Here is a 15,022-nt window from a genome sequence, read left to right as displayed (position 1 = left end):
CAACTTTTCCTGGGAATTTTGCACATGGTATTATTTCGGGAGCTGTCTCCTTCCAGTCTTTAAAAATATATTAGGAGGGCTACATGAAAGTACAGTAATTTGCTGATACTGGCTTGCTTGGGGCTTTCAATTTGAGGTTCACAGTTAAAAATGACCGATTGGTAACGAATTAATGTGCAACCTGCAGAAAATGAACCAGTTACACTTAAAAAATGAAAGTGCAACCTGCCTTTTCTGACACCTAATGCCAGCTCAGAGCTGGCATTAGGTTCACGGCATTAAGGATACCCTTATTCAGCATCAGAGGGAAAACTTAATCGCCTATTTAAATGCAATTTGAATGCTACTTGCGGTATTCTTCGGCGCACTCATTCCCAGCGCTACAGCCATCTGTGCATTCTGCAATAACAAATGCGGGCGCTAGTCTGGTGCTAACGGCTTCTAGAACCCACATTTGCTTCTGAACATCAGGGCCTTACTGCACATGAGTTATAGAATACCAGCATTTCTGGGCCTAACTGCCCACAGTTAGATGCGAGCATTTACACCAGGCTGGTGTAAGTACTCACAGCTGAAGTTAAGCGTGTTACTGCAGGGTTATGTTGGTAATTCCATAACGGCAGTTCTGTGCAGAGTTGCCATTATAGAATTTGCACTTAGCGTGTGTCATTCTAGCACCTAATTCTGTGGGGGTAGTTCTCTTTAGATCACCTAATCAGTCAGAATTATTTAAAGAAGCAGGATGCTGTCTGCAATCTGCTGCACCCCTTGGGTTTGCTGTGTACATCCACGGTTGAAGCCTGGGAGCTTCAGTAGATTTCCAAATGCTTTTCAAGGGGGCAGACACTGTACTTTTCATTGTTTCTAACACTGGTCTGATTCGACTGCTTTATGCCTGGTTGACAGCAACACGATGGGGGAGGTCCACCTCCATCTGGAAGTCCCTGATTCTATCACAACCTGGATAACAGAGGCCGTTGGACTGTCTAAGGATAAAGGCTTGGGCCTAGCGAAGCAGGTGGAAGTGAAAACCTTTAAGCCTTTCTTCGTCGACTTCACCTTGCCATATCGTGTAGTTCGTGGGGAACAAACAAAAATACCACTTACTGTCTACAATTACTTGAGCGTTTGTGCAGAGGTAAGCACGAAACCTGTTGTATAATGGACTGACATTCCCTGCTTCATTGTATCGTGACTATAGACAAACCCCCCAATATTTTATCAATGTTGAATTCAAACACAGACTGTAGTGTCTAAACCTATACCTGGATATTTAGTGCTGGCAGATACCTGGATATCGGCACTGAATATCCAGATATAGGGTGGCCACCAGACGTTTATCCTGATTCTGGTAGCTGAATATCTCTAGGTAAGTTACAAGGAGATTTGGTAACAAAAGACAGCATGATGTCACAAGGCTGAAGCTGGTCTCCACACAAGGGGGTTTTAATTCTCCTCAGTGCAGCTGCCACCATCTTCGTACACCCAACAAGCTCCACCTACTGATTTCAGCCCACATAATGGGCCAGATAGGTTCATGTCTTCTCCTGTTATCAAACCTCCTGGGTAACTTAGGATGGTGGTTTTACTAAGGCTGCAGTGAATTCAGGGCCGGCTCAAGTGGTTGTGTCGCCCTGGGACAACTTTTGTTTTTGTGCCCCTCCCCCTGTTCCCACCCCACCCAAAATATTTTCTTCTCTTTTGCCAGCTTTTGTCCCTCCAGCCCCTTTGAATAGTTTTTCCTTTTCCCAAGCTTTTGCCCCCTGAATATTTTATTTATCTTTCCCCAGTTTTAATCTTCCCAGCCTCCCCCTAATATTTTCTCCTCTATTTTTCCCAGCTTTTTTCCTGCCTCAATGCCCTGGAATATTCTTTCCTTTCAACAAACCCCCACCCAACCCCAGTGGCCCAGCATATCTCCTTCTCCCTTCCCTCCCCTCCCCTCCCTAATGATCCAACATGTCTCCTTCCTCCTTTAATTCCCAATGATTCAGCATGTCTCCTTCCCCCTTCCTTCCCAATGGTTCAGGATGTCTCCTTCTCGGCTTCTCCCTTCCCTAATGGTCCAGGATTTCTCCCTTTCCCTCTCCCCATCCCAACATTTCTCCTCTCTCCCTCTCCCAATGGACCAGCACTTGTTCTACTCCCCCCCCCCCTCCAAGGTCCTGTATCTCTGATTCCTGTTCCCTCCCCAGCTGGCAAACTGGCATCTCCCTTGGCATCTCAAGCCCCCTCCCTGCCCCGCCCCCTCCCATGTACCTGTTTTTTTTAATGCTTGGAGCAGCTGCGGCAACTAGCAGCAGTGCATATGTTCTGCTTATGTCCTCCCCACAGTCTTCCCTCTGACACTTCCTGCCTAAGTGGAAACAGGTAGTTCTCAGAGTAAAGGCTGTGATTGTGGAGAGGGCGCCAGCAACATACATGCGTTGCTGCTGCACTGCTAGCCGCAGCTCCAAGCATAAATTTTTTTTTATAAAAGATATACCCGGAGTGGTGCAGGGCTTGAGAGGCCAAGAGAAATGACAGATTGCCGGGGAGTGAGAGGGCATCAGCATCGCTAACCAGAGATTTTGTAATCTGTACAACTGCTAAGTAAGCTTCCTCTGGGGAATTTGAACCAGCTTAATCTATGGGCTGGTGACATCACAGACTCTGTTATTTGGCACTCTTTATCACTGGCATACCCTGGTTCGTAAGTTAAGCCGGCCTTGAGTGAATTGCTTAATAATGTTACTATGACCAAAGGCACAGGCTCAGTTTTTCCTCTCTAATTCCAGCTCATCATGAGAAGCTGGTATAATAACTTGCTTTCCAGCTCCAAGCAGCTCAGCCCTTATCCTGCACAATGCAGAGTAGGAGTTAGAAAAAAATGTTATCAAGCTGATGTGAAATTTTATATGCTTGCACTGGTGAAAGGAAAATTGCAGAGAATGCGGGAGAAGAGCAATGTATAAAATAATTATTAGCTTTGTTGGCGTATTGTTTCCTGGATTTCATCAGTGCTTTGTAATTATGGCTCCATTAAAAATAAAGAAAGGTTGAGGAAAATCTCCCTCCCTGCTTAAGGGTTGCTGGTCCAGTGAAATTCGCTGCCTCATTCTTTGTGAAAAAAATACTGTATGTAGTATAAGAGTGAAAGTGTTTACTAGTAGAGTGTGTTTGGTGGAAACTCCCCTGATCCTTTATAATTTAATTAATATTTCAGTGCCTTATGGCATTAGTTCCAACCTAAACCTGTCTCCTGAATCTTGTGCAGATGTATTTCACAGCAGATTGTGAAGCACAGTGCTTAAATGTCTTTTTTTTCCTAACAGGTTCATATAAAGGTTTCAGTCCTAAAAGGCATCAAATTTATTGGCTATCCAGGAAAGTATCATCTGACAAGGAAAATGTGTGTGCCCCCTGGGGGGACGAAACCAACCTTCATTGTTTTGTCTTTCATCAAGCTCGGATCCAGTAACATCACAGGTATCATTTACCTGTAGAAATGCCTTTTTAAAATTAGCCACCTTAACAATGATTGACTTAAGTGTATTTTCTTAACTTTTTTTGAGCTGCAGTTTTGCAGTTCTCCCTGCCATTGTGGGAACAGCATGTCTGCAAGAGAGTTGCAGGTGCACCCCTTGGATCTGATTGATCCATATGGACTAATGATGTCACAAACAATGTGATGTCACACTTGCTTGTTCACCACATGAACTAATCGGGTCCTCTTCCAGGTGAGATAATCTTAAGTCTGGCCATTTGCAGGGATTTCAGGAGAATTTCACAAAAAAAAAAACAAGTTACCTTGGGGAGTAAGCTTTTTATTTGATACAGGTCAGGACAGCTGTTAACTACTGGTTGAATGTGCTTTTAAAACCTTACCTAAAGCACAGCTTTCTCTTAGAGCTTGCTGGATTTTAATCCAGTTTTCATTTATTTCTCAGCCAGGGCAAACGCCTACAGTGGAACAAACTGCTGCCAGGAGACGACAGAGAACCTGAAGAATAACAAGCTTGGAGATGACAGCTATATGGACAGGAGAATGCCATCTGGAACTGACTACGTGAAAAGAAGTGTGATCGTTGAGGTAAGAAAAAGATTACACCATATTACATGACAATTAGCAAGATCTTCTGATTTTTTTTTTTAAAGAATGTTGCACTGAATAGAGACTATAGCCTTTAGGAAGCGGTAATTATTGGGGGGGGAGGTGGAAGATATATATATATATTATATATTCTGATGAGCCCCTTGTAGCCAAGGGCTCTCTCCATCCAATCTCCTCCCCGCACTGGAAGTTACTTTTGGGATCTGACCACCTCAGACAGCCAAGGCCTTTGTAGGAGTTCCCCAGTTCACCATAAACTTGACTGTAGCCTGTGTAATGAGTACCTTGTGTTGATGCTCTCCAACTGAAGGTGCACTTGTAATATCTCCGCCCTCTAGTGCAGATCAGTGGGATTGTACCTGAAACAACTTCTTCAGAGACCTTAGTTAACCTGGGACTTCTGCCCTTCAATCAAAACCTTCAACTCACTTAAGATGTTCACAGAAGCATCACAAAAGCTTTGCTTCTAAGAAAGATTAAAATAAAAAAACAGCTTGTAGCTATGGCTGCTCATACCTTTAGACTTAGGTATAGGGGTCCACCTTCCTATCAGGGTGACTGTCCTGACCCCCCTCCTTTTTGATGTTTCCCATAGAAACAGGTTGCAGTCTTGGTATGCTTGTGGCATGCCCTAATGTCACCTTTTCTGGAGGACACAGCATTGTACTAGCAGGCGTCACCAAAATATGCAAATTAGCTACTTCTTAAGCAAATTATACTTCCTTTAATATTCCTTAATCATGCAAGCAGGGAATTCTTTTAGCAAACAGTTCATCAAACAGTCTTCAACTGAGCCCACTTTATGGGGGACCTGGATCTCAGTTTAGAACAGCCGCCACCCCTTGGACGGACTTTTATTTTCACTCTTAACTTTACAGTCCTGTCCTCCACCCCCCACCCCTGGCTGTTAATTCCAATATTACTGAACATACAGTGTTGTCTCCACAGGCAGAGTCATTATAATATTAAGGTGAGTACCTTATTTGTCCTTCGGGACCAGGCCCCAGGTTTCCAGCCCGACTTGATCCTCTCTGTCTCTCATACATCCTTCCTTCTCCTTCTTTATGGATCTTCTCTTTGGGGTTAGATCCCTGTGGTTTTCAGCCTGCCTTGGTCTATCTCCTGGAAGTCTATTTCTGAGTCACTTGGCATCCTTTCTTCTTACTTCCTGGAGGTCCCCTTCCTTTTTCCTAGCTCCTCCTGGAAGGTGCTCTTTATAGGGCTGCTAATAGCTCATATGTACATGCACCAAACTGCTGGACCATTGTCCTTTTCTTCTAAAAGTGCACCCACAGTCTTTCTAAAGACTCTCGGCACAAGCATTTTTGGCTTATATCGTTTAGCTACATCTGTTAAGACTCCTGAAGCAGGCACTTCACCAAAACACGGTGCCATGTCCAGTCTTTTACTCTTATGGTATAAAGACCATCTTCTATTGAGAACATCTAGATTTCATTGTGTTTGAAAGCGTCTTGTTGCATATACTACTCCTTTTGACTGTCTTTCACCCTGGTCCCACACAAAACATGCCCAGACCACGCCCCTTCCATTTGTATGACCTTTATTTATAGACGTATATCTTGGCTTTGTAAAATTGGAGCCTAAGATATTTATGCAAGATAAATGTTTAAGTGCCAGTTTATGCACATCTAAAATATGAATGGTGCTTCCAAAATAAGCCCTTCAATGTCATTTAACATTTTTATATTGTTACAAAATTCCTAGCCACCTGCCTGGGGTTACCCCGGGGCCACTTAGAGATTCTATCCCCAGCATATCTCAGATCAGCCTACACCTGCTGCTTGTGCACTACACTAGCACCCTCCTCTTACCAGGGGCGTAGCCAGACCTCGGCGGGAGGGGGCACTGTTTAGCCGCCTCCCCCTGCCGCCGCCCCCCCCCACCACTTTGGACCCCCCCCCCTGCCGCATCAATTACCTCGTTTGGTGGCGGGGGTCCCCAATCCCCTCCAGCCAAAGAGTCTTCTTCAGCGCCGATCGACTCCGGCGACTTCGTTGTGTGATCTTCTGTTTCTGACACCTTATGTCCTGCACAGAGCTACTTGCATGGTGCAGGACATAAGGCATCAGAAACAGATGATCACACAATGAAGGCGCCGGAGTCGACCGGCGCTGAAGAAGACTCTTCGGCTGGTGGGGTTTGGGGACCCCCGCCAGCAAACAAGGTACCTGATGCGGCAGCGGGGGACAGGTGGGCAGGCTGCGGCGAGGGGGTTCAGATGTAGAGCGGGCCAGGGCATAATCTGTAGGGACCCATGCCCCTGTGGCCCCACGTAGCTACACCCCTGCCTCCTACTGACTGGGTCACAACTGCCTCTGGGCGAGTCTCCTGCTTTCAAATTATCCCCAGTGATTTCCAAGTTACTGGGGCCATACTCCAAGTGGTCCCACAGTTCCCAAAAAGCACTCATAGACCCAACACACAAACCACCAGGATTCTTTATCAGTCCAGACAGAGAGTCAACAAACTAAACAGGTTTATTGTTACACTTGACAATGAACAAAAAAAATGTGCCATCAGCAAACAATAACAGTTAACTGAAATATGGATCAATTTTAACACTAGCTAAACATTTGTATACTATCTAAACAGTACCTGGGAAGATAAGGATATATAACTGTTCACCGAGCCTCAGCAAAGAGATCTGTCTATCTCTTCTCCCAGGCTGAAACTGAAGCAACAGACAGCAACTGCTGGGTAATATCAAACTACAGGCCAATCAGAGCCCAGTCAACGTGTTTTAAAAGTATACTGCGCACAGTACTGTAGATTCATGTCTTCAACGAGTGAAACTAAAAGAGAGCATGCTCTTTTCTATAACAGCTTTAACATAAAACGTGCACCACCTGCTGGCCAAACTAGAGAAATGCACGTCAAGGTTTAATAAAGGCAATTTTATAGGTTTAAAACACACTGTTCTGTCACATATATATTGCCAGTCCAGGCCAAAAAAACCAATCCAGAGCAGTGCAAGATTTATAGATCAGGTCTTTGGTTTTGTGCTTGTTAGTGTAATACTGTCATAGTGGGATTTAACAGCAATGGTTCAGTTCAGGCTGTTCTGGCCTTTTTTGGGATTGATTACAGGTGCCATGTTAAGGGAAAAATATGAAAAGAGTGAGGTCTGATTTTCAGAAAAGGGAGAAAGGAGGAATCAGTCTAAAACTGAGACAGTGATTACAGGGTGCATTTGCACAAGTTTGGATATTACATAGTTTGCTGAATATTGTTTGTGAGGTCAGTATTTTATATAGGGCTGGCCAGAGGGTACATTACCCCCCCCCAACCAGGCTTATTCTCTCCTTACCCACCCCCACCCCCCGGAAGCTGTCCAACATCTCTCCCCTTCTCTATTTCCTTTTCTCCCCCCACCAAGCTGTCCAGCATATCTCTCCTTCCCTCCTTCTTGCCCCCTCCACCCCCAGAAGCTGTCCAGCATCTCTCCCCTTCCCTACCTCCTTAACCCCCCCCCCAACCAGGCTGTCCAGCATCTCTCTACTTCCCTCCTCACTCACCCCCCCCCCCCCCCCGGAAGCTGTCCAGTATCTCTCCCCTTCCCTACCTTGTTTCCTCCTCCCCCCCCCCCCCCCAGGCTATCCAGCATCTCTCTCCGTCCCTCCTCATCTCCCACCCCGGAAGGTGTCCAGCATCTCTTCTCTTCCTTATTCCCCCCCCCCCACCCCCATGCTGTTCTGCATCCTTTTCATCCTTTTCCTTTCCTTCTACCATCACCACCTTATCTCCATTCTCAAGTTTGATCCACAGCAAACTCAGCTAACAAGACAAGGGAGAGAGAGCTGTGCTTTTAACCATTGTCAGCAACAGTGTGGCATCTGTAAGGTGTTAACGCTCTGCTGTTGCCTTGCCCACTGCACCAGCACCGCACTGCCATCCTAGGTGGATGCCTAGTCCACCTAGTGGTAGAGCTGACTGACCTTGACTTTGTACTGTACAGTAGCAATCTCTATGCTGTGGGCTGTATTCTGGGTAGGAGGAGGGATAGAAACCCACTGCTGAAAGAATGTAGAGGCCTGATATTCAGCTCTGTTTAACCAACCAGGAACAGCTTCTGGCTGGTTAAATATTTAGCCAGCTATCAACTAATATTCAGCTTGAGATAGCCGATTATCTCCACTAAATATTAGCGCTTAGTGGCTAGCCATGCGACTTAGCTGGTTAAGCATGAATATTCAAGCGCTAATCGCTTAAGTTTAGCGGCCTAGCTTTAACCGCTAAGCACTTAACTGGTTAGCACTGAATATCGGCTTAACCGCTTAAGATGCTGTGGACAAAACTGAAACTGGTGGCCCGGCATTGAATATCCGAGGTCAGTGCTTCCACCAGCAGCTAACCACGCTGCCTGCTGCCAGCTGCCAGCTGAATATTGGGAGGAGAGTATTTAGTAAAGTTAAAAGCACTGGGCCAATATTCAAAGTAAGATTTAGTAGCCGCTGCTAACCCTGTAATCCCCCTATTTGTGGAATATCTCACTAATGATTATGGCATTATCCCCTAAATGCTATAAAAATTGCTAAAACTTTTGTGTGCAAATTTGCATGCGGAGTGTAAATAACAAGCCAATTAGCACTGATCATTGAATGCTAATCAATGATCAGTGCTAATTGGCATTAATATTTATGTGCGGATCCAAAAAAGGGGTGCGGGCAGGAGAGGGTCATGGGTGGACCAGGGGCATTCCCACAATTTGTGTGTATTGTTAAAGAATAAAGGGGATCCTCACCTAATTTAGGTGCAGGGTTTTACACCACGGTTTCGTTGGTGTAAATAGTCGCACCTAAAAGTTGTCGCGATTCCTTGCACTAAGCGCTGTTCTATAAACAGAGGCTAACTTTGAGCGCCATTAATAGAATAGCGTTAAGTGCTATATTTTTTAATGCCAATTTTTTTTTTAGACTCCACATTTTATATATGGCAGCTGAAAAATCTATGTGGAACAAATTTCTGCTTAAGCATATTCTATAAGTGGCTCCTAGATTTAGGCACAGTATATAGAATACACTTAGTTGATATCCCAGCACCCACCAAGGGAAATGTGGCGTAAATGCCAACATGTAGATTTAGGCGCACAGGGCCATATTTTATAATAGTTTGTGTAAATTTTGTAACGCCCATGAAACGCCCATAACCATACCCATTTTTGGCTGTTAGAATTTAGGCACTCTGCATTACAGAATACACTTAGGGCCTTATTTACTAAGGCGCGTTAGCGTTTTTAACGTGCCTACAATTAGTGCATGCGTTAACCATGTAGGCGCCTATAGGGATATTGTAGGCGCATGCACAGTTAACGGATGTACATGGTTAACGAGTGTTAAAGATGCTAATGCACCTATAATGTGGCTTAGTAAACAGGGCAGGCGCGATAAGTAGAATCCGGGGGATAATGTCTAGTGCTGGGGTAGAATTAGACCAGAGCAAGGTGAAATGCTTGGCTGTACTGACAGTGGCAATACTCAGAGGCTGTCCATATAGCTAAGTGATTTAATTAGGATTGCAAAAAAGCAGTGCTTAATTAAACCACTTAGGGGGCCCTTTTACTATGCCACGTAAGCGTCTACGCACGTTGAACGTGCGCCAAAATGGAGTTACTGCCCGGCAACCGCATGCCGTGGCTCTTGCGGTAATTTCATTTTTGGCACGCGTCCAATACACGGGTCTGAAAATAATTTTTATTTTCTGGTGCGCGTCTGCTACGCACACCAAGTGGCATTTTGTCATTACCACCCCGGTTACCGCGTGAGACTTTACCGCTAGGTCAGTGACTGGCGGTAAGGTCTCAGACCCAAAATGGATGTGCGCCAATTTTGATTTTGCCACATGTTCATTTTCAGCAAAAATTTTTAAAAGGCATTTTTTTTTTTTTTTTGCAGGTGTGCTGAAAAATGGATCTGCACACACCCAAACATGCGCCTATACTATTTTTCAGCACGCCTTAGTAAAAAGACCACTTAACTATGTGGAGAGCAACTGTGTATTGCTGCAATGTAAATATCTACCAGTGGTGGTGACCGCCTTACTCATATTCAGTGCTGCCCCTTAACTTACAGAATATTTTAGGATTTTTTTTAATGCTGCAGTCAGCTTTTAAAAAATAGGCTCACCATGACAGAAAGTTAGCCTGTCAATTTAAGGAGGACTGAAAGCACTTATTGGGGCCTTCCATGTTCCTCCCCTTGTAAAGGAGGAGAGGACCTCTTTACAGTATTTCTGCTTCCCAAAGGTTTCTCTCTACCACCACCAGCAAATGTGTGTGAAGAGGAGAGTCAAAGATTGGGCTGAGAATTTGCCCCAATGTGACTTTTCCACTTAATTCATTCTACTTTCTGCACTGCATAACTTTGGTACATTGTTTCAACCTCTGTTTCTGTTCTCGCTTTCTTTTTTTTTTCTTTTTTTTTTCTTAGCCAGAGGGTTTAGCCCGAGAATATACCTACAGTGTGTTCTTCTGTCCTAATGGTAAGTTCATGTTATTTGAATCTGATAAAATTTCATATGAAACACTCTTGTGTCTGTGTTTGGTTGTCTTGGGTTTCCAACCAAATCGGAGAAATCTTTAACATCACCACACATTACAATGGGGGGAAAATCAGGACTAATTCAGCCCACTCCTGATAACCCGGATGCAGCAATTTTGGTTAGGTCTGAATCTAGAGTGGGTGGGCACAGGAACCCTGCCCCCTGACTGACATCTCTCTCTCCCGTCTCTCTGAAGCAAACATGCATCTCTCAGCTCTCTCCCTCCCACCACTGCCTCCATGACTTTTAAAGCTTCAGTTGTTCACTGGCAATGAGCAGAGACTCAAATCTGCACCAGCTCCGAGCCTTCCCTCTGACTTGGGCCCAGATGCATCAACCAAACATTAAAAAAAGCAAAAACGTAAAAGCTGTTACCGAATTTAAACAAAATGAACAATGCAGCAATAAAACAAGTCGCACATGTTCAGTGCGGTATTGTAAAGTACAATGCATCAATCTGGTGGAATCCCCATCGGTATCGGCCCCTAAAGCATGCGCAGAGCAGCCAAGCGTTATGCTGGCTGCTCTGCGCATGCCACAAATGTCAAAAAACCAAACCAAAACACAAACACGTGGATCGGGAGGGGGCAAAGGCGCTCGTCATGAGCGTCCTGTATGGACGGCCTTGCCCCCCGCCCCGCCCGTGGTCGCCGCTGCTGCTCCCCGCTTCCTCCCCCAGCATTAAATAAAAACACAAAACTCACAACTTTTAGGAGTCGTGGCCCCCCTCCCTTCCTGTCTGTAAACTCTTTCTCCACACAGCTCCGCCTCCCTCCGCCCCCATGCCCCCCCCCCCCCCCGCATTACCGGGCCCGTCCAGCACCTCTCACCTCTCTATGAAGGCGCTGCACGGACAAGAAGACCATCAGATTGCTGCAGTCTTCAGGACATCTCTCTTCTTCGTCTTCCCTGACCTGGGCCCGCCCCCATCAGACGTAGGTTTCTTACGTCAGACGGGGGCGGGGCCAGGTCAGAGAAGGAGAGAGATGTCCTGAAGATTGCAGCGATCTGATGGTCTTCTTGCCCATGCAGCGCCTTCATACAGAGGTGAGAGGCGCTGCACGGGCCCGGTAATGCGGGGGAGCGACGGCGACGATCTCAGGGGGGGTGGCGAGGCACGGGGGCGGAGGGAGGCGGAGCTGTGTGGAGAAAGAGTTTAGAGACAGGAAGGGAGGCGGTCCAAGGCTCCTAAAGCTTTGAGTTTTGTTTTGTGTTTTTATTTAATGCTGGAGGAGGAAGCGGGGAGCAGCAGCGGCGACCACAGGTGGGGGGGCAAGGCCGTCCATACAGGACGCTCCTGATGAGCCCCCTCCTGAACCTTTTTTTTTTTTTCTTTTTCACTTTTATAGTGATACAGGGGAAGCGGGGAGCAGCAGCGACCTTGGGCGTCAATAAAAAACGCCCCTGACGCGCGTTTTCGCCCCCCTCGCTTTTTTTTTTTTACATTAAAATTTTTAGTCGGATAGCCCTAACGACAGGTACAGACCTGTCGTTAGCTTTCCGGCAGTTTTCCTGCGTTAGGGTAGTCGGAAAACTTTGATGCATCTCGTTTCAATGGGGTTTCTACACAATTTGCTCATCTGCTTTCCGTTTTCGTTTTCTGCTACCGTGGTTGGATAATGCATGCCACGGTTCAAAAATTCTTCGTTAAAGGGTTGTTAAAGGGTCATTAAAGTTTAGTGCATCTGGGCCTTGGTCTGGAAACAGGACATTGTGTCAGAGGGAAGGATTTGAGTCCCTGCTGGCTGCTGGTGAACAACTGAAGACTTTAAAAGGTTTGGGGGAGGGGGTGAAGTTGAAAGATGCCAGAATGCCTGTGGAAGACAGGAGGAACAGATACCGGGATTCTTTAGCTATCACATGCAGGAGTGAAACAACTTTTAAGTATATGAGAAAAATTACTATTGCAGCATAACTATCGATAATCCCATAGATAAATACACTTTCATATTCTCTTTTCTTCTTTCATTCTGGCAGCTGCCAGCCACATCAGAGATGTGCCACTGCTTGGGTGGGCCTTTGCCCACCCGTAGCTACACCAGTGCGTAGATTCGTCTGGAAATCCTGCCCTTAGTTTCCCTTTTACTTGCTCAGCCAAGTAACAGAGGCCATGCCTTTCTCCTCTGAGGCTTCTGTGAATAAACGCTCAACACTGCCAGTAGATGTCACTGTTAAGGACTGTCCAGGATGTCTTCTCGGGGGGCAGTGAGACCATATTCCATGAACCTTGTGGCTTCCTTTTCATCTTTTCTTAGATTTGAAACTCCCATGACGCAACATTTTTAGTTGTGGGGTTCTGTGTTTTAAGTGAGGAATAAGTAGCGTACACCACAATTCTCTGAAAAAGAGAGGCCAGCCCTATCCAGGGTAACACCATAGAGTTCCCATAGTTCCCCATGACTGACTCCCAGGGGCTCTCGCAACAGACTGCAGCTGAAAATAATATGTCCTATTGACTTGCTTTTTTGTGGGGGAGGAAATATGGATTTTGCTTCTGAAGTGTCTATAATTCACACACCCCCACACTAGTGTACAGTGATTGTGCTAAAACAACACATAGATTGATAAGACTTTGGGGTTTTTTTTCCTCTCCTCCCTGTCCAGAAAAAATTCATATTTCTACACCTAACAAGTATGAATTCCAGTATGTACAGAAGCCTGCTAAGATGACACACTTTGACGTGGCAGTGAAGGCCCACAACGATGCCCATTTTGCTCTATCCTCTGGCCCCCATGACATGGCTGAAATGATTGAGATTGTGATTGGTGGACAGCAGAATACGAAGACATGGATCTCTGCTAGTAAGATGGGAGAGCCAGTGGTGAGCGCAAACACAGCGGGCATTCTATCCTGGGACGAGTTCCGAAGCTTCTGGATCAGCTGGAAAAATGGCATCATTCAGGTGATGATCTTGCTGTGAATTAATTTGCAAAAATGAAACAGACATCCTTGCTGTGATGATAAAAGCTAATGGCAGATGTAGACATTGTGCATGGGCACCGTCTTCATCTTTATTCCAGTGTGAGCTTCTAAAAGTCAGAGCACAGAAAACAATTAAAGGCAGAATAGATCATTAAGTGGGTACCCGGTCAAATTAGCCCCGTCAAAAAAAGCCCCGACAAAATGGCCCCGATAAAAAAAAAAGCTCCTGACATAATAGCACCCGACATAACAGCCACTGTCAGAACAGCCTGTCCACAATATAGCCCCTGACAAATTAGCCCTGTGACAAAATGGCCCAATCAGGCTGCCAGAATATGGCCTCTGACAAAGTAACCTGAACAGTACCAGACGGGGAGAACTTACCTTGTAGCACACTGCAATAGGATCTGCCCAAATTTACTTGTAGAGGATCCCTGTATTCAAGGAGAACTGATCACCAGCCGACCCCGACAGTCTTGTGTCTGGGTTATCTCTACCACGTCCCACCTATGCGTTAACAGGAATTAGCAGTTGAGATAAGAGTTCTGAGTTTGGCTGGTGATACATTTTCCTTGAATATAGGAAGTCTGCTGAAGTCTTTGCTTTGAAATAAAGATTTTAATACTAATTTTATTTTATAGGTAATAACGATAAAACTAGTTTTAGGTTAAGAGTTCCAACAAAATCTATTTGTGTAAATGCCTTTGTTAAGATAAACAGACTGTGTTGGAACTCTTAACTAATACTTTATCTGTTAAGATTTCACTTGTAGTTTATCATCTTTTTTTGTGATGTTATTTTTTTTTCTAGAGGGCTATTTTGTCAAGGATTATTTTGTGGGAGGGGCCATTTTGTTCTGGGCTATTTTGTTACAAGGCTGTTTTGTCTGAGCTTTTTTTTGTCAGGGCTATTATGTCGGGCCCGGGGTGCCCATTAAGTGCTATCTAGGGACTACAATTCAGGAACTCCAGTCTGCTCTGATTCTGGTCCATCCTCTGCCATCACCTTTTTATTTCTCCTTATCTCAGTATATCAAAGAATAACTAGATGAAATGTACTCTGGAGACCTGCTATAGTAAGTTCAGTGATTGCAGCAGCAGTCAAAAAATCAAATAGAATGTTATAAATTATTCAGAAAGAAATGGATAAAAACAAAACAGAGAATACTGTAATACCTCTATAGATCCATGGTATGACCACATCTTGAATATTATGTGCAATTCTGGTCATTCCATCTTAAGAAAAGACATAGCAGAATTAGAAAAAAATACAGCAAAGAACCACAGAAATAGTGAAAGGTATGGCACAGCTCTTAATGTAGCAAAGCTGAACAGATTGGAGCAGGGGTGTATAAACCTTTTACCATATCAGGAGCCGTGACTGGGCTTGAGGGTCGGTGAAGTCTGTGGCTCACGAGGAGGGAGCAGGGCCAACATTCATACCTGATG

General features: G+C 45.1%; 1 protein-coding gene across 1 annotated transcript in view; it reads left to right on the top strand.

The window, feature by feature from the left end:
- CPAMD8 (C3 and PZP like alpha-2-macroglobulin domain containing 8) overlaps positions 1-15,022 on the top strand; it is a 206,873-nt gene that overhangs the window by 110,966 nt on the left and 80,885 nt on the right. Inside the window, exons 20-24 of the mRNA XM_030219505.1 lie at positions 907-1,138; positions 3,315-3,468; positions 3,930-4,072; positions 10,540-10,591; positions 13,256-13,554. Of these exons, the coding sequence (XP_030075365.1) occupies positions 907-1,138; positions 3,315-3,468; positions 3,930-4,072; positions 10,540-10,591; positions 13,256-13,554 (880 nt within the window). The remainder of the gene's footprint in view (positions 1-906; positions 1,139-3,314; positions 3,469-3,929; positions 4,073-10,539; positions 10,592-13,255; positions 13,555-15,022) is intronic.

This window comes from Microcaecilia unicolor, chromosome 11 (assembly GCF_901765095.1).
Source record: "Microcaecilia unicolor chromosome 11, aMicUni1.1, whole genome shotgun sequence".
NCBI classification, from domain to species: domain Eukaryota; kingdom Metazoa; phylum Chordata; class Amphibia; order Gymnophiona; family Siphonopidae; genus Microcaecilia; species Microcaecilia unicolor.
Note: the sequence above shows the minus strand (reverse complement) of the source record. Positions and strands in the feature narration are given on the sequence as shown.